The sequence below is a fragment of the Anser brachyrhynchus genome (genome assembly GCF_964034855.1).
Source record: "Anser brachyrhynchus genome assembly, chromosome: 1".
NCBI classification, from domain to species: domain Eukaryota; kingdom Metazoa; phylum Chordata; class Aves; order Anseriformes; family Anatidae; genus Anser; species Anser brachyrhynchus.
Window position 1 is genome coordinate 187427586 of NC_137694.1, and position 22025 is coordinate 187449610.

General features: G+C 38.7%; 1 protein-coding gene across 11 annotated transcripts in view; it reads right to left on the reverse strand.

Moving 5' to 3' along the window:
* NBEA (neurobeachin) overlaps positions 1-21815 on the reverse strand; it is a 518392-nt gene extending 496577 nt beyond the window's left edge. For 6 of the 11 annotated variants that reach the window (XM_080568268.1, XM_080568265.1, XM_080568270.1 and 3 more), the window contains exon 1: positions 21145-21810. In XM_080568268.1, the coding sequence (XP_080424394.1) occupies positions 21145-21426 (282 nt within the window). In that variant the 5' untranslated portion in view covers positions 21427-21810. Of the gene's footprint in view, positions 1-21144 lie in introns of all 11 variants that reach the window. The other 5 variants (XM_080568262.1, XM_080568264.1, XM_080568263.1 and 2 more) reach the window with 2 other exon arrangements.
* Positions 21816-22025: the final 210 nt, after the last annotated feature.

A 22025-nucleotide genomic window follows, 5' to 3' on the forward strand; every position in this document is an offset into this window, starting at 1 on the left:
TTAACTTTTAATTTTCCCAATCACAGTTGGAATACTTAGTCAAATGCAAAACTTCGCATAAGTGAACAGTTTAGCGTTTTGCACGGAATTTCATAATGGAAACATACAGATTAAAAAAAATTTAGAACAACAACTAATTAAAGTAATAATCGTTACATTTTCTCATCAGTTGAGAAATGAGGATTGGTAACTAATGAACCTAAATAGAAAATCTATAAAAATAGATGAGAAGGGAAAATTTAGAGTGCGCCTACTTTAGTATTGCAGTTCATTAGATCAGATGTGTGCTTCTCAGACAAATCTTCCAGATTTCTCCATTCTGAACTTCATTTGCTTCAGTTTGCATCACAACATGATCTTGGAGTACTCAAGTTATATATATTTTGGGTGACTAAAATGAAAGATGTATTCCAGGAGTACACACAACCATCAACTCAGGGGAAGGCAGATCCTCAAAAATAGCAAAGTGCATTTCAGTTGTTAACAAACATGCAGTCCAAAGGATCAGACAGCCTAGTCTGGAGTAACTTCCCCTAAAATGCCTGTCATGTGGGAACTGGGTTCTCTGTGCCACCTGTGCTGCTCTGCAGAACACCTGGTACTAGCACGGATTGCTAATGTGGGCACTCCTCTTACAGTGATAGAGGTCATCTGAGGAATGACAAAATCATATTCTAAAATTATAATCAGGTCTACAGCAGCTAAATATAAAGATTCATAGAAATCTGACTTATCCAGCACTCTCCCACCACTAGGCTAGTGACAACTCAATGTCATTAGTCAAAGGACTAAGCTGACTCTCAGTTTTTACCAATCATCTCAGTAGAACATCTTGGATCTTGTGATGCTGGAGTTTTTCATAGAAGGAAAGTTCCTAAATTTGGCACCCAGACGCTAACTGTAATCCCATATTCAGAAGCATAACATATATATACACACACACACATATATAATTTAAATCTCTAAGGCACAAACATATTGGACTGATTCCAAAAGAAATTACAATCCCGGTATAGTACCTTGTGAAATCATGAGCTACTGGAACTAGTTTTCAGAATCAATGCAGAAAATTGTAGCAAAACTGCTCTTACAGAAAACTGTTGTTCCTGCATATGCTGTGATTACACACTGTTCTATAGAAAAGAGAGAGAAGCTCCAGGTTATAGCCTTTTTATGTGCAGTAAGGAGATTTCTCAAAAAAAGGCATGGATATTACAGCTTGAGCTGAAATCTACCTTGACAGTTTTGTAACAAGTCCTGACACACCAGAATACAACTTTGATATCTTCTAGACAAATATTTCTGCACCTTTAAAAACAACCTGCAACTTCAACACCTTGGCTTACCATGGTAAGAAGATAATTTCCCTAGGTCCAGTATAAAGAGGAATGCCTCTGTCTAAGACCTCAATGGAGCTCACAGCCTGAGAAGCATCATAATTTGGTGATGATCATCCAGAAGGAAGCTGAATCCAGTTCACTTAATAGAATCCATAGCCCTGACAAGACCAAAAACAGGTTTAGGAAAGAAAGATACTAGCATACAAAATTAATCTCACAAGGAATATGAGGTTCACCTAACAGATACCCCACTCCATCCTCTGACTAAGCAAGTCTTGCAAGAACACAACAGATTTGCAAATCCTAGCTAACAGGCTTAACTGACTGAAATAACAGTGGAACCTAAGCTTCCCCATACAGTCACAAACAGGGTCACAAGCACTTCATCTCAGCCTTCCCCCCTATATATACATTTTGAGACTACATCAGAATCTCAGTCACCAAGGAATTAGAAGAAATACAGCAGAAAACATAGACTAGGGTCCTGAGTTGATTGCCTAGCATACCGCATTTAAGACCTCAATTCAAAACTGATCTCAGGGTAAATAGATCCCATGAATCCTCACATGCAGGACAGATTATAGCTCCTATTTATAACACCTAAGCAAAAGCAATGCACATTTCTCATTTGCCAGTGTTCATTACCTCCATAAAAGAAACTTCCGATAGGCAGGCTAATATTTATGTGCTACTTATAAAGGCTGATCCATTCCATAACAGACTCTAATTCCTTCTTACAGAAGTAAAGTAACAGAGTTGTGTTTTCATTCATCTGCACATCACAACCCCGACCACCGGACAAATGCCTGGCACCCACCCCTTACCAAAGCTGCCCTATGCTGGTAGCAATCTCCTCCTCTGTAGCACTGATAAGCCCGCGTTGCTCTGGCTACATGAATGACCTTTTCCAAATCGGCAGATAAATAAGCAATTTGGATGGAAAGGCTTACTAATTCAGATGGTCTGATGGTCCTGCCATTGCTTTGTGGAAGAAGTACTGTCAGCACAACTGTGCCAGCAACTTTCTGAAGGCATGTGGTCATGAGGACATGTAATGCTGAAGTTTATCTGGGCCCAGAAATGATAGCTGCTATGAGTGGCTACTCATACATGGGCTACCACATCTGACTGACCCAAGCTGAGCTCTGGGTAGTGAACCAAGACTAGCTACAAGATGAGGCTGTTCACAGCTAAGAATCAGTCTAAAGCAAGACTCTGATTAGCTGCTGTGCAAAGCATGTCCACGGTAGCATGCTGTCACTGCACTGGTTGTAGAGCAGGTTTTGGTAGCTTCACACCGATACTTCAGTTATCTGGTGCGACCTGACGGGAACACAAGATCAGCTTCACCGAAGTCCCTTTTAGCAGCTAAATTTCCTGCTAGGAGCATGATGAAGCCTGACCATTAACTTTTCCTTAGATGCATATGAAAGAGTTTTGGGGAAGAAGGGGAGGAATCATAACCCAAGGAACGTTAGTATGGGTTCAGGTAGCTTATAAAAGCATACTAAAAAAGGTTTTAGAAATCACACTAATACTGTAATCTGTGAAAAGGCAATGTCACTAAAGCAGAGCTGGTAAGAGGAAATCAGGAAACCAGAATTCCACACACACAAAGCAGTGATATCTTGAGGACAACTCCTACAACAGATGGCTGGTTATATCAGGCACAGGCATTCTGCCTGTGTTTTAGGAAAAATGACGGTGTATTACAAAAAGTAAGATCTGAAAAAGATACTTAGGTTTACCAGTTTTTTTTCCCCAAGTTGTAGAAAGCAAGATTCTGGCAAGAGGAAAAAAAGGTAATTTTAGCTTCCAGCTTCACACTTCTAAAACCTAGCCTTCCCCCCCCCCCTTTTTTTTTTTAAAAAAAAAAAAGGATTTCTTGATGTCTCACTAGGAAGGACTGAAGTTTTGTAGGATATCTTTCATAGCGATATTATAATTTAAATATGGAATGACATCACATACTCAAAAATTATCTGTCAGTAGATACTCTTTCACCAAAACCTGATCCCAACAACTGAACTTCTAAATGTTCTTCCCTTTTCTGTTTGAGGTCTGACATGCAGTCACAAATTTTCTTTCTTAAGGACAGCATTATGTACGGCCTATTTCAACATGCCTCTTAATAGCAATTATAATAGTTTCATCAACAGTACTCAACGTACCCTTGCTGTCATGTCAAAGAAACTAACGAAAGAATCTCACATCAGCTCAGGAATTACTGACTACCAAACTATATATCTATTAGCAAATTTTAAAAGCTACGAAAAAAACTTTTTAATCAAAATAAAGACAAAAGCGCATTTCTCTCTCTCCTCTACCAACCACAAATCAAGGATCTAAGCAGAAATCTGATGGGCTTATGACTGGAACCTCTACACTTCAAAATAGGCCAAGAATATAATATCAAACTGATATTTTCACTAAATAAATAGAATCATGCCTGTAATCAAACCTTTGTGTAATACAAGCATACTTTATTACAGCAAAAAACGTTTAACTCAGAAAAGAGAAATACATTGATGGGTTATTTTCCCCCTCCATCTATCCCTTCCAAAGATATTGACGCAGAGTAACGGAGGAGCTTTCATAACTCTTTTGGCATTGATATATTTTAACCTGTTAATGACTTTAAGAGTTCCACAAGGTGTTTAGTACCATACTTGAACATTTAAGACCAATTTGAAATTCAGTTTGTAATCTGAGTGGGCAAGATACATGTTAACAGTACAACTTACTTGCTAGTATTGCTTCATTTTGCTAAGGAAATACTTAAAGGGGTTTAAATGCCATCTTTTATATCGATGACCAAGAAATTTGGAAGAGATTTTTCAGAATTATGCAACTCTCCCTTTTCAAAGGGACTGTTTCCTAAACCTATCCTCCTCAATACAATTTAACTGGTGAAGAACTCAAGTTACCCATGGTGCATGAACCATCTCCACCACTGTACAAACTTAATTATTTGCTCCACCATTAACTTAACGGAAGACAATGGCTTATCTAACGTAACAGATTTCACAAACGTGAGGGGAGTGGGAGGTGGGGGGTGGAAATCTAACATACATTATAAGGTAGAGAAAAGGCAACTAAAACTTCTGGAAAAAAAATGTGTTTTCCTTTAAAAATGAAAAACAGTTGTGTTTGCCTATATGCTACTGTATTATGAAACATTTACTTGATTTGCAACAATTTTGAAGTAAAAAAATCCCATAATATAGATGTTATATATAGACAGTTGAAAAAAGTACACTGAAAATGGTCTTTTAAGCAAAATGTACAATAGCAATCAAACTTCAGAATGACAGAGGTTCTTTCATTAGAACTTGTTTGCATAGTTTCTCATATTCTCTTAAAACTCACATTTTTTCCTTCAACAGTAGGTGGGCATCCACAGAAGTACATTTTTTGATGTTCACAAATCATAAAAACTTAGAGAGGTAGAAATTTAATCTACCATGACAAGGCAAAATGAATTAACTTTTAACTTTTATTGATGCTGCCTAAAACCCAGTATTCTGTCACAAGTGAAAACAATTTTAGCAATCTAATTCTAGCCCTTGATAGATTTGTCTATCACAAATCAATCTGGAAATAAAACTTTCACAGGCTATACCCAGAGCTGCAACTTCCTAACACCCTCTTAGCATCCCACTGTGCAAATAACCAGTGTGTTTTAACTTCCAGTTAAAACAAAGCAATTTAAACAAATTGGTATTCTAAGTTTAAAAAAATAACAACTTCCAGTCAAGGGAGATTTTGATTTTTTTCCAGTTTGTCATTATTTGTATAATCAAAAAAAAATTTACTTTTTCCCCCCAAGACTTGCAAAACACAAAACCAAACACACAATTCCAAGACTGATTGTTTATTCTTCTTTATGAAAAGCAGTTTAATAAAATTAATGTAAGCACATCAAAGACTTTTATGGAAAGTCACAGTTTGCTAAAATACTCCAGTTGAAAAAAATACTTCGCACTTAAAATATTGTGAAATGTTATCTGCAAAGTATTTAAGGAATTCAAAGCTAGAAATACATGCACTTTTTTTTTTCTTTTTGAAATGTGCAAGAACACTAATTAGCCCCAAATCCTGTAAGAATAGGCACATCTCTGATGTTCATAAAAAATTAAGTACAGGAAAATGCAATCTGTTTACTCAGGATAAAAGACTATGGTAGCCCCACATTCATTCAAAAAAGTAACAATAGTCACTTTGAAGAATGATTTAAAATAAGAACTTAGAAAAAAAACAATACTAACTTTGTTTTTTTCTATATTCTTTTTTAAAATAATTCTTCAATTTCAATTACAAGCTGTAAACTAATGGAAAGTCACACAGCAAAGCTACAGAAAATGAAGGAAAAAAATCTAATTGAATGTGCCTAAAAAAAGTCTGAGAGGTTGCATCAGATACCTGGCTTCAGTTGTCTTTGCTAGCAATACTTACCCAGTTTTCCACAAATGCAGTCACTGAAATGCATCTTCAATACTTGTTCAACATGACAATTCAATTTTTCCTTCCTTTGAAAGTAAAGCCATAACCCCACTGTTTGACATCACTTATGACAAGGATTACAGTCATCTTTGTTATTGCAGATCTAAAGGAAACTTTAATAATGCAATTGTATTTAATTAGTAAAGATGGTAAAGTATTAAAAAAGTGAATCTTTAAGTACATCAATTCAAATTTCCATTCTGAAGAAAGTGAAATCCAACCAATGGAACAATGACAGAATTCATTGTTTGGCCAATAAATGTTTAAAACAACTATCAGTACCTCCCAAAACTGATATATCTCATTTTATTCAGCTGTGTCTGTATGCTTAGAGGAGACACAGAACTTTTAAAACTGCTTCTTACTGTACTCAGCTCTGCGTAGCCCCTACATCTCAAAGGAACAAAGTTTATTCACCTGCAAATAATGACCTAACAGAAGAGTCACTTCCTATTGAGGGCAAAAGGACTGTACAGGCCCAATAAAGCCACATTTTTCAACAAGCAACCTTTCATGTTTTTGAAAGGAAAGTAACAGGAATCTTTGTATGTATTTGTGAACAAAAACAAAAGCACAGTATTTGGAGGGTATCAGGTTTCTCGTTCTGCACAGTTCTGCTGGAACCATCACACCCTCCCTCAGAGCCTACACTTGAATGCACGCTTTCTCAGTTTTGACTACCACTAATACGAAGCCTTTCATTCTAAATTGTTCTGTGAGTCACGATTTAACATTCTGTAACTGATCCAAGGCATTTTGGGGGGGATTTAACCAACCTTTATAGTTTAAGGCTTCAGAATTCTGTGATTTGAAGCTGGATAACACCATCTACATTAACACTATTTCATACTGCAGAATGCCTCCAAATGCTTATATTTACATTTACGATTTACTGATACTCACTAGACAATCCATTTTCTTTTTTTTGCCATGAATTTTTAAACATAAAAAGATGATCCAACCAAACAATGCATGTGCAGTTCAGTGGCAGTTTGCAATTAAATCTGCCAGACATCTGTGAAAGCCTTAACTAGCTCCATGCAAGAATAAAAGAGAAGGGTTCCAGAATTTTAAAAGCACACAAAATGAAACAATGTTAATCTCACCTACACAAAGAAAAAGAAAATCTTATACCATAAGTACCAAACACAGATAAAGGCAATCAAATGTTTCCATGCAGAACACACGCACATTAGTCTCTGGCAGTCAAACCAGTAGTACTATGAGATAGTGATAAGCAGCAAGAAGTTCAAACATTAAGAAAAAAATCCCACAATAACTGTGCTGGGACACTATGATGGTTAACAAAAAGCTAGGTAGGTCCTGCATATGTTCAAAATGCACCAATGTAAACTTATGATGTTTCTGTTCATTTGCTTGTTCCATTTAAATTCTAACTTACCATTCAACCTTCATAACAAATAAATTACAGTTTTATCCCAAACAAGTGAGTTTTAAATAGCAGTAGCTGTCTGATAGACTAGAAAAAGAAAACATTTAATTACCTCTTTAATGTACTCTTAATTACAGTATTCCAAGCCAGGGTAAAACATCCCAACCACACTGAGCTCTCCACGAGAACATTTACAGTCTTCCTTCTGTTCAGCCAACCACTCAAAAAGCACAGTGTAGCTATGAGATGATGCAAATCCTACAAGACAAGTTTTGAGCTTTCTGTGTGAAAGCTGGGTAAGCATTTTCAGCGGATATGACACACAGGCTTTTGTTCATACATCTAGGCATTATTTGCTATTAACTAGCGCACCGTGTCACACCCTACATACACAGCATTAACCTTAAGCACTTCCATCCACATCGCATTGAAGTCGAACGTGGGATTATTGACACAAAAAGTTTCATTCAAGCTGTTTATTGGTAACACTCTCCTCCAAGAAGACTCTAAATAGCTTCATCTGGATGAAGAGAGATGTCAGGAATCTGCATGAGAGAACAAGCCAATTACTCTCTGTCAAACGAGACCTTACAGAGGAGGCAGTGGAGCTGCTGAAGAGCTACACGTCACTGCCAGTTCTTAAAACAAGTCACAATCCACTGGTATATCAGAAATGACAATGTGTCTAGGAAAGTCGGTACACATAACTAAACCTTGCTTGTCACCTGAAAGGATCACATTTTTTTTTTCTAATTATACGTCACCACTGCAAATGTCAGCCCAATCAAGACAGACTTCACAAGCTGCAAAACAATGTTTTGGTTTTTTTTGAAAAACAGAGATATGACAAGTACCATTCATCGATCAATCTGTGTAAAACTGCTATTCTGTTTACAATTATACATGAAAATATTTAATTTGCATGTTTTCTGTACCTCCTTAACAGTTGCATTTCAAAATGTTTCCATCATTTAAACAAACTCAGCATCTCTGAGACCAGAACTGTGTCACTCCAAGACCCACAGCCCCAATGCCTTCAAACCCTGAGCATCCCCCCAGACCCCATCCCCACAAAGCATCATAAAACATTTTTTTTCTGTGACATTCTTCTCTTCAAGATAGCTGACATAACTTGAAGTATGTTTTCTCTAGAGCTTATTTTGATGTTTAAAGCAAGACTTCAGGCCACTCCATTTTCAGTAACAGTACAAACCCATTGATCTAGAGTGATTACCACAAACTCAGCAAAAGTATGAAAACAACAAAATGATAAAAAAAATAATTAAAAATATTACCAGGCAAGCTTAATACAGATTAAGAAACCAGAAACTACTTACAGTATAGCAGTACCAAAATGTATTAACAATTACTGGTAAATGCTGCTTTCATCAATAACTCTTGCCTGTATAAATTTTTAATAACGCTTCAGTATCCTTTCATTATAGCGTTTTAAAGATCTCATTTTGCTACACAAGGGCAGGCTATTTAGGTGGATTTCAATTTTCTAAATAAATAGAAATGCCAAGAAGACTTTCTTCAGACATGCTATTAAACCACAAACATCACCTTCCTATCTCTCAGGAAATCTTCAGGACATCTTAAAGGAATTTTAAAGCAAAATTCACGTTGGCTGCACCGTCAACTGCAGCTTGTACTGCATCCTGCTTCTCCTATGAAGTGTACGGTCATCTCAACAGCTTATACTCTAGGAAACACGACATAAGAAAGGAAATTTAGAAGCTAAGCTTTTAAACTTCTGCAGCAAAAGCATACATAGCCAGTTCAGATATACTGCTTAAACAAAAAAAAGAAACCACCTTCCTCCCCAAAAACGCCACCACACCCCTGAAAGCCCTAGCACCTATACAGGGCAGGGGTGCAGGGGCCAAAACACAACCCTTTGAGACAATAATTTAGAAGGACATAACTACAGATGGAGTTAAGAAAACCTCTTTTGGCAGGCTGGAACCAGTTGAGTTCAGGTTACCTAACCAGCTTCCTTACTGAGGAAGCCCTAAAATCTACTGCAACTTCATGAGGAGCACATAAGAGAGAGGCGTATGAGATAATTTAAACAAGGTGCTCTGCAGATTGCTCTGACCTCCAGAAAGAATTTAATTATATCAACACTTCAAGCTTCTTACGGCTTTTTTTCTGTACATCTGGATAATATCAGTTTTTAGCACAAAACACATTCAGAATTGATCTGAGCTAGAAGAAAATATTTTGTACGTGCCACTCTCTTTTGAGGAGGGAAGTAAGCTAAACCAGAGCTCAGCTGAGCTAAAGTAAGTTGAAAAGCCAGTTATGTCATAATTAGTGCAGGAGCAGAGCTCAATTACAAGTATTTGCAGCCATTCTAACCTCAGATGACAGGCTAGGGCCACAAACCAAAGCTGTGACAAACAATTCAAGAGCTTTATTTACAAAGGTATTTGCTTCTTACACTGAAATTTAATACCTGCTCTAAGTTTAGTTCTAAGAGATTGATTTCTTATTTTAAAAAAATAATAAAAATCAACACCTAAAGCATTTTGAAACCCACATGCAGGCTTAGACTCTGGTATTAACAGATGGTGGTAATTCTCTCAGACACCTCACAAGTAAAAAAAAAAGTACAAAAGAAAAAAAATTAATGTTTTTGTAATTCCAGGCAGACATTGCTTCATTGAGAGGAGATAGCTGGTTGTACTCAGTCTTCCACTCATACAATCTGAATTTTTTTTTTTAAATGTAAAGCTGCCTTTCAGCAGTATCGCTTCTTAATCATTAAACTTCAGCTAAGTGATTAGCTTACATTTTTTGTGCTGATACTTTTGAGAACAAACTCAACTGGAAAAGTATCATCCTTGACAGTCTAAAAGGTATCAGCATACATGGTTTAGCCCCTTCAGTGGAAACTTCAGCTTCCCCCTTTTGTATCCTTCCTTTTGATTGTTGCTTAGAGTTACACCAAAGGCTCTTAATATGTTTTACATGCATTTGCACTGTGCTGAGCTGCTGGCTTACTGAAAAATGTGATAGCTTTCTGAGTAAACTACTTTCAAGTGAGAAGAAGGATTACAGACTTGAAAACTAATTTTTAACTGAGCCAGGACATGCAACAAAGCGAGTAGATCCAAATTTGTTCTTAAATAGAAATTAATTTCCTTTCACAAAATGTGTTTTACAAAAAATATATATATAAACTTTTATAATGTTTATAAAAGATCATCTGTTTTTATTATAATTATTTTCCTTGTTTTATGGATCTTTTACACTTGTAGGTAATCAGGGAACCATCATAACGGTGAGAACTGGGAATAACCCACCTCTGGGTTTTATGAAATAGCTGCAACTACTACCTGAAGCCACACCTGTTGAAGAGCAGTTTGTTTTAAAGACAGTATCAACTCCTATTCAATGAGCACTACCTTTAAAATGTCAAATACTGTACTGTATAAACTGTCAGTGACTGACTCCCTCTCAGTGATTATACCTACACACAGCTCCAGTCACAATGTATTATTACACATAAAATAATTCTGTTCAGAATAACTTATTTGTACAAAACAAGAATGATTAAAATATTATTAGGCAGTGATGACTGCGTAACACATTACCATTTCTAAGGTACATATACGCACATATACTGCTATTGAATGTTTAATCTTTACAGATGAGACTTCATATAAAGTCATGCCTATTTTCAACAAACTCAATTCATAACTTAAAGAGCTTTGACTCTGTACTGAATATTAGTATTTTTTTTCTACTCATATGATATGAGTAGCATCTGTAACTTTGAAGACTATGCTAATAGCTCTTCAAGTCTAATTTCAGTTCATGCTAAGTGGTTGAAAAGGTAGCGTTTAAAATACATGTTAAGAGCCGCAAAGTTTCATTAACTCAATATTAAGCCATTTATATAATTTTCATACATTTTTAGCAGAATATCAAATGTGGATGTCATATGTAAAATATCATGTCATATTTCTGAAATCCAAGAAATAAAGCCTTCCTAGAACCATAACCATGATCTGCAGAACTGGCAGACAGAGGTTTGTGTGTCTGAGCATGGCTATCTGTTAGCAGGCAGGCACAACAGATGAAAAGTAAACACCCACTGCTGCAGCTCACAGAGGTCTGTTTCCTTTCCTGGCTGCATGTGATGCAAATTGTCCTTTGCTGGGTCAGCCACAGCAATATGGACTGGATCATTTGAGTAGATGTTGTAGCTCCTACTGTGAGAAGAGGAAGGGTTGCTATAATTAAAAGCCTTTTCAAACTCTGCCTCTCACGTTTTGGAAAAGGGAGCACTGTTGCCTGCCCAAGGCAAATAAAGACCTAAACATGCAAACAATCAAGGGGTTGGAACATCTGACATACAATGAAAGTCTGAAGAGATCTGAGAGACTGCCTATGGTCTCAAGAAGACAAGGTATGAAGAGATCTTACCAACCTGTATGCTTATTTTTGGTGCGACAGAACAGGTGGAGTGGTCGGGAGTAGAGACAATGGAGCCAGACTCCTCTCAGTAGCTCCCCGTGACAGGATGACTGACAAAAGGCACAGCAAATTCCACTTACACCTGAGTAAAAACTTCATTTGGGATTCTCAATCTTTAGAAATATTCAAAACCCAGCCAGACAAGGCCCTATACAGCTTGCTTTAGTTGATCCTGCTTTGAGTATGAACTTCTGTCCAGTGACCTGCGGAGGTCCCTGCCATCCTTGACTATTCTACAGTTCTAAGAAATTTCTGTGATTCTGCTAGCTTACAGAAGTGCCTGAACAATGAAGTTTCAGAAGGACTTTGTAACGTGAGTGCCAAAGAAAAGAATTGAGAGGCATGATTATTATTGTGATTTTGATGAGGGAAATAAACAAACAAACAAAGATCCATGTGAGCCTAGGACAGCATGTTGAAGTTTCATTTCATGGAGGAACACATTCAAGCCAACAATCCTAATGCATATGTAAAAACTGAGTTGGCAATGATGGCTTTCATTGGAGCTCTCAACATCAAAAGAAAATACCAAAGGACACCAAGCATGAATGTGTAAAACACCACATAGTAAGGTTCTTAATCTCCTTCCATTTGCTGTAACTTAACATACCCGCAATGCAGTTTCTAGAGGCCCCTTAGTAAGTATCATTAAGGTTAAAAAATTATTATTTGAAGAGAGATGGAGATGCTTTCCTTCCTACAAAAACAGCTTTTTCTTCTGACTTCAGACAACAGCTTCTGCCCCACTCCCTCAACATTCCTCCTGCAATTAAAAAGCTGCAGCTAATGTCCTCCTGCAAAGATGCAAAATCCCCAAGTCCATTCCCTAGACAACTGGGAAGCTCATTCTCCCTATGTAACATCCTCAGATATAACAGTTATAACAGTTCAAAACTCTTTTTTTTTTTTTTGTGCTTTAGTATTTCCCAATCTTCAGGTACATTTGCTCACGTTATGGGTATGGTACACAACTGGAGTTGACAGAACTCTGTAGTCACATTCTGATATGTGTCCTATTGGAAGGTACGGATGACTTTCCCACTCTGCTAGCTATAAAGGACATATTCAACTTTAAGCCAGAAAGCTCCCCTGATTTCAAAGTGTGGTTTTTTTGTTTGTTTTGTTTTTTAAGAATGATTCTTAACACTTAAAGTGACACAGGAAGATTTTCAGGTTACAACTAAACCAAAAAAATATTTATTGATGCAGTGAGCTACCAAAAGCTTAAGAATAAGAGCAAACAGACTGGTCAGGGATGAGCAATCCAAGTCAGGGCTTGGCTTCAGTCACTTCATTACTAGTTCAGACATGTACTTCACTGTTATTATTCTACAGGTAATAAAAGCATACCTTAGTTTTATATAAATCTGTATTAGGAATGAGTCTTTGTTTCAGTAGGTTTGTACAGGCTCCTTTGTACTTCCATATTCACAACTGCATTTATAAATATTCAAAACGTTTTCTTTTTACATTAGAAATGACAAAAAAATGTTAAAGTGGTTCTTAAATAATCAATTCAAAGTAGGCAATCAAAAGTCAATAAAAGTTAGTAACATAAGATTTCCTGAGTATCTATCAAAGAATACTGAAAATTTAAAAGGCCAGGATGAGTGAGATCATGTAAAAACAGATTACAATGCCATATTGCTGCTACTGGAGTTAGTTTAGAAGGTTCCGGTCAGGAGATTGATTATTTCCATCATTCTCTCTACACTGTATGAGCACTTCAAACGTCATCAGGTACAAAACAAACATGATTAAATGCACTCAAATAAATAACAATTTCACTCGTAAGTGAAAATCTTGCCCTATGTCATTTTCAGCTAATTCAAAAAAAAAAATCTAGTCTGTATAGTTAAGAAAGGCTTTCAACTATAAACAGAACAGCTAAAGAAATCAAGCATCTGTAAGCCACTGAACAGTATAAGCAGTATTCACATTTATGCAAGCTTTCCAAGAATCTTTGTGCTGGAACAATTTCACTGATGCAACCCAATTTTAAAGTTAAAGCAGGGTAGGTACATTACAGGGTTGTATTAATATAAGTGAATTGACATCATGGTACAAAGCTCAGTAAGACCAGAATGATACTGGCTTACTTAGTTACTGAAGACTATTATTGTCTATGTATTTCCAAAGTAGAACAAACTCTAAACCACATAAAATACCACAATGCAAATTCTAGCAGAGAGTCAAGTCAGTAGATTGATAGAGAAGCACCACAACTTCTGATCAGAAAGAACCCAATCTGTCCCTTTGAGATTACTGTAATAAACAAGCTGCTTAAATCAGAAGTTAAGAAACTATAGTTCAATTACTTAAAATTCAACATAATCCTATAGTTGAAACGGATATTTCTATCCTCAAGGAAGTGGTATGTTGCTCCTCACAAATATACACATTTTTTAATTGTTTTTATCATTACGCTGAATATCATATATTGATATGTGTGCACCCAAGTGCATCTAAACCTTTACAAAACAAGAGTGGTAGGTAGGCCACCAAATTCAAAACAGGTGTTTCAAAAGATCTACCACCTCTGAATATAAAAGCAAGTTCTAGATTTCATTTAGATTTAAAGATAAATTAAAGGTTTTCTCTATGCAAGAATAACTAAAACAGCCCAGTAGGGTATTTCCAAAAACATGAATGGTAAATAAAGATCTAATTCCATTACAAAATACATGAAACTTCATCAACATAAACAAACACTACTGCACCAATCTTTTAGTCACCAGGCACATACAAGGAAATCAACTAAGAAGGCAGCTGCAACAATGTGTTGTGTGTAAAATGCTACAAAATGCTACAGCAACCTGAAGCAACAAAGGCTGATTTAAAATGGTAGACTTATCAAGACAAAGGTACAAAAAGAAAAAAAAAGTTCAATACCAAGTAATGAACAGATAAGATTATGAGACTGATTTAAAGTAGCTCGGATAGCCTATTAAGTTAACACAGCCATTAAAAGACACAGTATTTACTAGGATATAATAGTTGCTGTTTTGGTACTAACCCAATCACGTATTTCATTCCACTTTGACTAAATTCAGTATGGCAGCTGGTGAAAGGGAGAGGGAACAAACCCTTCAGAAGAAATTCAGAGATGACTAGATAATTTTTTGTCATTGCTGTTGTTTTTGTTTTTAAGTATGTAGTTATCCACAGCATGTCATGTATTTGATAAGTATGGGTAGAAGCACTGAAAAAAAAAACTCATTAAAATGGAAGAAAAACTGCACCACAGCCTCCTAGACATCAGCCTCATGAATGTAACCCTTTGACTTCTACCCCCCCCGAGTACCATTCAGAAAGTCAAGGTGGAGGGGAGTGAGGAAAAATACGGAGGGGAAAGATTAGTGTATAACTGAGCTGAATACTTTGTCTTGTAAAACACACAGTGTAAATGTGGAATGAGGTCACAGTTTTGTAAAAATAGCATCTTGATAGAGCAAGGTGCTAACCCTTTGCTTGATGCAAAAGGATAAAACATAGCTAGGGTTAGAGTTGGACTCAGTGATCCCTGTGGGTCCCTTCCAACTCAGGATATTCTACGATTCTAAGGTACCAGGTGGGGGGAAAAGGACAAAGAACGGATGAGTTTTATTGATACCAGTCTCAGAGCTTTATTACTTCAGTGTGACAAAAAAAAAAAAGCCTTAGTTGTTCACTTTCTTTATAATCCGTGAACTGAATCCTGTAAAAATAAGTGAGATGTAAACCTAAGAAGAAAAAAACTATTCATATTTAAGTGGTAAGAAATACAGGAATCAGCATTACAAGCTCAAATTGTAAGAAATTCAAACTGAAACAAAGCAAGCTTTCTAAAGTGAAATGACAATGAAATTCACATGGTCTTATTTGATGAAAGCTGGCTGTACAAGAGACAGCTAAAAAACACACAATGAAGGAAAAAGTCCCGAGACCATTAAAATATTAAGAAAGTAGAGAATTAAGGAAGCAAGTCAGTAAAAGTTAAAAATATATTGCCTATAGGAATGTATCAATCCATTACATCAGAACCACAGCAGATTCCAAGCCACCTTGCTGAGATATTACTAGGGCTTCATGACTAACACAAGAATTGAAAAAAAATATCCACCCAGGTATAAACACCTAGAAAGCTAAAAGCAAGTAGTTATTCTAGAAGAAAACAAGCAAACATCCAGTCAAAGATCTTCTGTAACCAGAACTGAGTTTTCCACGAAGGTACTAGATAGCAACAATGACTACAGTATGCTTGTGTAGCTGCCCATGGAGTGCTATTACAACCTAAAGTATCAAATACTGCACTTTTCATGTAGGTCTGGTAGTTTCTACAGTCACTCCCAGACAGTTTAGAATGAAGACAGGATGGGCAGGATAAGGACCAGTGGGACAGACAGCAACTGGGAACAAGAACTGACACCTCAATTTAAATATTACCTAAAACCAGAAACACATATACAATAATAAAAATTTAATAAATAAATAAATAAAAATTCCCCCAAACTTTGCTTTTTCTGAATAATACCATCCACCAACACAGAATTATACTACAAAAATGGAAGGGCTTCCACAAAGAAAATTGAGTGAGATTCTTGAGCCTGCAGAGCCAGTTCTACAAGACAAACATAAGCCACATGATTGAGGCTAAAGCTCACGAGGTCCCCTCTTTCTCAGAGCACAAAAGCAATTCTCCCCACACAACAGCAGAACTCTGCCCCAGGAAGTTGGAGCAACCAAGATTGTAAATGGATTAAAAGAACTCAAATATCAAAACCCAACATTAGCTCAAGACAACCCTCAACCAGTGGGTTAAAAGATCTTTCTTATATGTACCTCCTTTCACGTTTTTCCTCACGACCACTGCTACAAAGAGACCATAGGGCCAGAATCATCTCTCACATGATCCAAACCAATTGCTTTGAAGCAGCAAATGCTATTCCTGCAAGTACAACACATGATGGAGCACTAAAAAATGGCTTACCTCTTCTGAGGGGTGACTAACACTGAAGTGGGATGGAACAGTCAAGAAAATGAGAAGAGCTAGGCAGAAGCGTGGGCTGAAGTCAACAAGAACAGCAAGAGACTTTCTGAACTATGCCTGGTGTTTGACCTACTTCTTACAAGCACTCTGTAGCTTAACAAAAAAAATATACATAAAGAAACAAAGTTTTCCAGATTGCACAAGAACACTGGTCAGTTACACCTGCATCAATCTGAAATCTGTATAAATCTGCATCACATCATCTGTTCAACATGCATAGGCAAAACAAGCAGCATGTGTCAGCAGCAGTCACAATTTTTTAGTGTCAGCTGGCTTCCTGTTCACCTTTCATATTTTGCACTGCTATGGAATCAGCATTACAGAACTCAAATTCTAAGAAATTCAAACTGGAACAAAGAAAGGTTTCTAAAACAAAAAGACAATGCAATTCACATGGGCTTATTTGATGAAAGCTGGCCATACAAGTGACATTTAAAAACACATAATGAAGGAAAAAAGTCCCAAAACCATTAAGATACTGAAAAAGCTGAGAATTAAGGAAGCAAATCAGTAAAAATAATGAAAGGAAAGGCCATTGGAGATGCATTATAGACCAATTAATTAAAGCCATGCATGAAATTTTTAACTAGGAAACAAGTGAAACAAAAATATCCTTGAAGTAAAGTAAAAATACAGATGGGTAGGCTGACCCAGTTCCACCCCTAATATCATATTTGCTGGAGCACACTGTGCAGAACTTCAATTTAAACATCAGCCTAACATGTACCGTAAGTATGAAAGGGTTATCAAGAAGCAAAGGGACTATGGAGAACACAAATAAGCACATCTATCATAGCTATAACAAGGTCCTTGACAGTATTTTAAGAAAACTAATAGAGTTGTTCAAAGGGGAAAAGCCTCCTTCATCAACAGATGCATGGAACTGGGGTCAAAATACCCCCAAAGAGAAATCACAAAGAACAATGAAAGGATTACACAGTTTGGGAGGAAAGCATTTTTCAGTTTGCTACTTTGTAGTACACAAAGGTCAGTACGTCAGATGGAGCACACCAAACCTGGGAATTCATATTATACCCATAAAACAAACATCAAAATAAGCATCAGCATAGAAGAATGCATGAGGTATGATGGGAAGTTCCCTCCCATTTCCAGAAATGGGAAAGAAATACTACATTCTAGAAAATCATGGTAGAAAAGCCTGCAGTTCGTAGACTCTTAACATCTTCTGACCTTCATACTATAAATACTAGCACTTTTTTTTAAGGAGTTAACTCCTTAGCTAGGAGTTAAAGTTAAGTAGTTCACTGGCATTTGCATGTGAAGGGCAGAATCCTCTCTCCATTACGTTTTCCACTTAACGTTAAACCACGAAGAATAATATAAGCTATACTAACAACTCTACCAAGAGATGTTTCATTAAACAAATTCACCGGTATAACACGATTGTGTGAACACACAGCAATTTCAGAGGACAAGAAGTGTCACTAAGGAAAAGATAAGTGTTTGTTGCTACAAACCCCATAAACAGTGTAGCCATGCACACAAACAAAACACTGTCTGAGTGGAAAGTCAACTATTAAAATTTAACAACGGTGAAAATCCAACAACATTAAACATGGAAAAAGATTTTCAACACTGGATTAAAGCATATAATCAACTTGCAGACACGGTAAGTCACTGTATCTATCAACATCAGAATGTAACACATGAAATAACTCTGAAATGCAGTAGCAAACCACTGTGTGGGATCACCAAATCAAACATTTGAAAGTACCAACTGTCCTAGAGAAAGTCCAAGAAGAAAACTAACAGGAAAGAAATGTGACTATCTCCTGGGCAAGGACAAGCCAAACAAAAGTTCTGTCTCAGGCATTTTCTGCTGCTTTCATAACAGATGTAGGAAGAATCAAAAGACTTCTTTAAGCTTTACATAGAAGAAAGCAGAAATCTCAAACAGGAAAAAAAAAAGTATCTCAAACTAACCTCTGATTCTACCTGGTAATAACTAAAGTCATAGCTATGCAGCATTCTGATACTAAAATGCTATTATCAAATGACTTACAGATACCCACTGTGGTATACTATAGGTTATATTCCTTTCAAAGACAACACAGACTGAAATCAGCTCTAAACACTGGCTACTCATTATCACATTTGCATTAAAAGTCATTCAGAAACAGCATAGTAAAGGTAAAGATGAAGAAAAAGAAAAAAGAAAATCAAGTTCTCTCTAATCCCGCAAGAATGCTTCTAAAATACAAAATTTCATTTTATTTAAAGTTGCTATTAAAATCCTTAATAAAGAATCAGCTAAAATTTAGTGGTTTAGGGGTATGACATCAGCTTTACTTTGTATTTGCCCTATTCACTATGTTTGTTTTACACGTGAGTAAATTAAGCTTCAGATATATAGGCAGAAGTTTGAGACATTTGCTGCACTGAGAAGAAAAAGATTAGCAGACAATATAACCTCTCTCTGCTGTGGGAATACTGACTATTATATATTACAGTCCATCTGTTAAGTAATGACTGATCCAGAATGCATCGCTACTGCAGCAGACTCCCAAGCAGTTTCACATTCGTATACGTCTCCTGGTGCTGAGAGAACTGTGAAACAGTTGCATTTATTTTTAAATATAAGCATAGTTTCCAGCAATAGCAACTAATTAAGTAGGTAGATCTTACAGCCAAGCACTGTACGTCCTCCAAATAAATGCTAAAACACATTCCAACACCCCCAAAGCATAAGCCAATGTTAGTCCAGTTGCTGATGCATTAACAGCCAGAATTAAAGTAAGCTTAAATATCAGTAAGTAGAATGAAAGAAGAAAAATAATCAGGAAAGGATTAAAAATTTTAGTATCTGTTATGATCCACACAAAGCCAGTTAATGAAATAAGTGTGTGTCATTCCCTTCTTTTGAGTGCTACTTTTAAAGCAATGGGTAAAAATCCAATAAAGTTATGATGACTTGTCCTACAGTTATACAAAAATATATATATTTAAAAAACATGCTTCAGTTAAGGGTCAAACGTCTTGTAGAGAGGAGTGGGAAATATATGACATTATTGTTCTGACATATTCAAAAAACTATTAAGGTTTTAACCCTGTGCATTTGTATAAGCCATAATATTAAAATGATCTGGCCAAATCATGTCTTTCTCTGCATGCTGCAGCTTTTCCATTCAGCCTGTGCTAGGTCAAATGCAAATAGCTACCAAACAAACAGAGGAATACATCCTTTTAAAGTGTTTGAAACAAAATATATTTTTACATGACTTTCTACAAAATGGGTATAGGTCAGAAGCATTAAATGAAACAAAGGCAGTTTCAATTAATAGCCATTCAGTTTGAAGCAGTCATTTTTCCATCCTATTTTATATGCAAAAATAGAGGATATTTCATTGACTGAACTGCTTCAAAAGCTTTGCTGCAGCAAATCTTGCATTCAGGAGCAGCACCAAATTGCACATAATTGAAAGTGATTCATTTTTAGATCCACTCGTTTGGCTTCTGTAGGTTCCTCAGGCTTTGGTGTAGGTAGCGCAAAAACATTAAGTCATACAGTCCTGCAGTAACTCTTTCACTCCATGAAGTGAGCAGATGACTAAGGAGCTACATCTTACCATCTCCTCGTTTCAAGCTATTCACCAACGTAAAATAATAACATTTTGCAATGCACAGACCCTGAATTTGGGAACAGCACTTACTTTGCAGACAAGAATGTGTTTTGGAAAGCGTGACAGATTAAGACACGAGCAGCCCAACGCTGCAATACAACTAACTCTTTATTAGAGATATTAAAGCACGTTAAATCCTTGCAAAAATCTCCTTCCTCCCCCTTCCCCTACATAAAATGCTCAGCCAGCTCTGAGCTCACAGGGTTAAACCCCTCACATGCTTCAGCCACTAAGAAAAGCCATCAGCTCAGGCTGCTTTTCTAACCTTTTTTTTTTTTTTTCCAATTAAAAACAGCTACTACATCCACACCGCTCTTCTTCCAAAGAAGTCAGGTTACACGGCAGCACCCAGAACCCGAAGTTGCTAATTACTTCACCTCTTTATTATGTATTTAACGTTAAGAATCAGGCTGCGGGAGGCGGCGGGGAGGCTGTGGGCAGGGGACGAGCGGCCTGCCCGCACCTCACAGGGTCCTGCCTGGAGTTTGGGCAGCGCTGAGGGGGGCTCTGCCGAGGCAAAGAGCGGCTCGCGTTATTATCGGGAAAACAGGCACGAGAGGAGCCGGGGAAGGCGAGGCTGTCCGCCCACGGCTGGAGAAGGGCCGTGGGCGTGCGGGGGGCTCGGGGCAGGGGCCGTGCGGGTGTCTGGAGGGCCGCAGGGGGCAGTCCCGGCAGGGGGTGGCCGGTGCCCCGGGGGAGGACGACCGGGGCCCGCCGGAGCGTTACGGGGCGGGGTGGCGGGCCGCTTACCAGGTTCAGCACCGTCTCCACGATGTCCCGGTTGCTGACCTCGCCGACCTGGATGAGCCCGATGAGGACGGCGAATTTCATCCGGATGTTGCGGATCGGCACCGACGGGTTAATCATCCCCGCGGGGAGCACCACGGACCCGGCGCCCGGCGCCCTCAGCTCCCCCATCACCGCCACGCCGCCTCCTCCTCCTCCTCCTCCTCCTCCTCCACCACCGGCCCCGACGGAGATGAGCCCCGCGGGCTGCGGCTCCGGCCCCGACACCGGCTTCTCGCTCGCCATTTACCCCCCGCCGTTACCGGCACCTGCCGCCGCCGCCTCCTCCTCCCCGCCCGGCCGGGCCGAGCCGAGCATCCACCGCAGCCGCAGCCGGCGGGGCCGCAGGGAGCCGGCCCGAGGCGCAGGCACCGTCCCCGGAGCCGCTCCCCCGCTCCGCTATAATGAGGGATTATTATGGGCGCCGATGCCCCGTTAGCCGAAGGCTGCCCAGCCGGGGCCGCCTCCCCGCCGCGGGGCGGGAGGAGCGGGCGCCGCCGAGCTCCTCGGCTCGGCTCTGCCGGGCACGGCTCGGCTGGGCACGGAGGCGAGGCGGCGGGGTGAGCGCTCGCCGCTGCCGCTGTTGTTGTGGAGCCGAGCCCGCCGCCGCTCACTCCGCCATGTTGCCGCCCCCTGCCTGCGGTAGCCGCTAGGGCGCCTGCGCCGAGCCCGCTGGGGGGGAGTGGCCGGGCAGGGGCCGGGGCCCCCCCTCCCGGCAGGGCGACAGGTGAGCAGGTGCACCGGGGGCCGCCGCCCTGAGGGGGCCGCGCCGACGAGCGGAGCCGCCGTCGCCCGGCCGCCGCCCGAAGTGCCGGGGTGGCGCCCGCCCGCCTCGACGCGGGGCC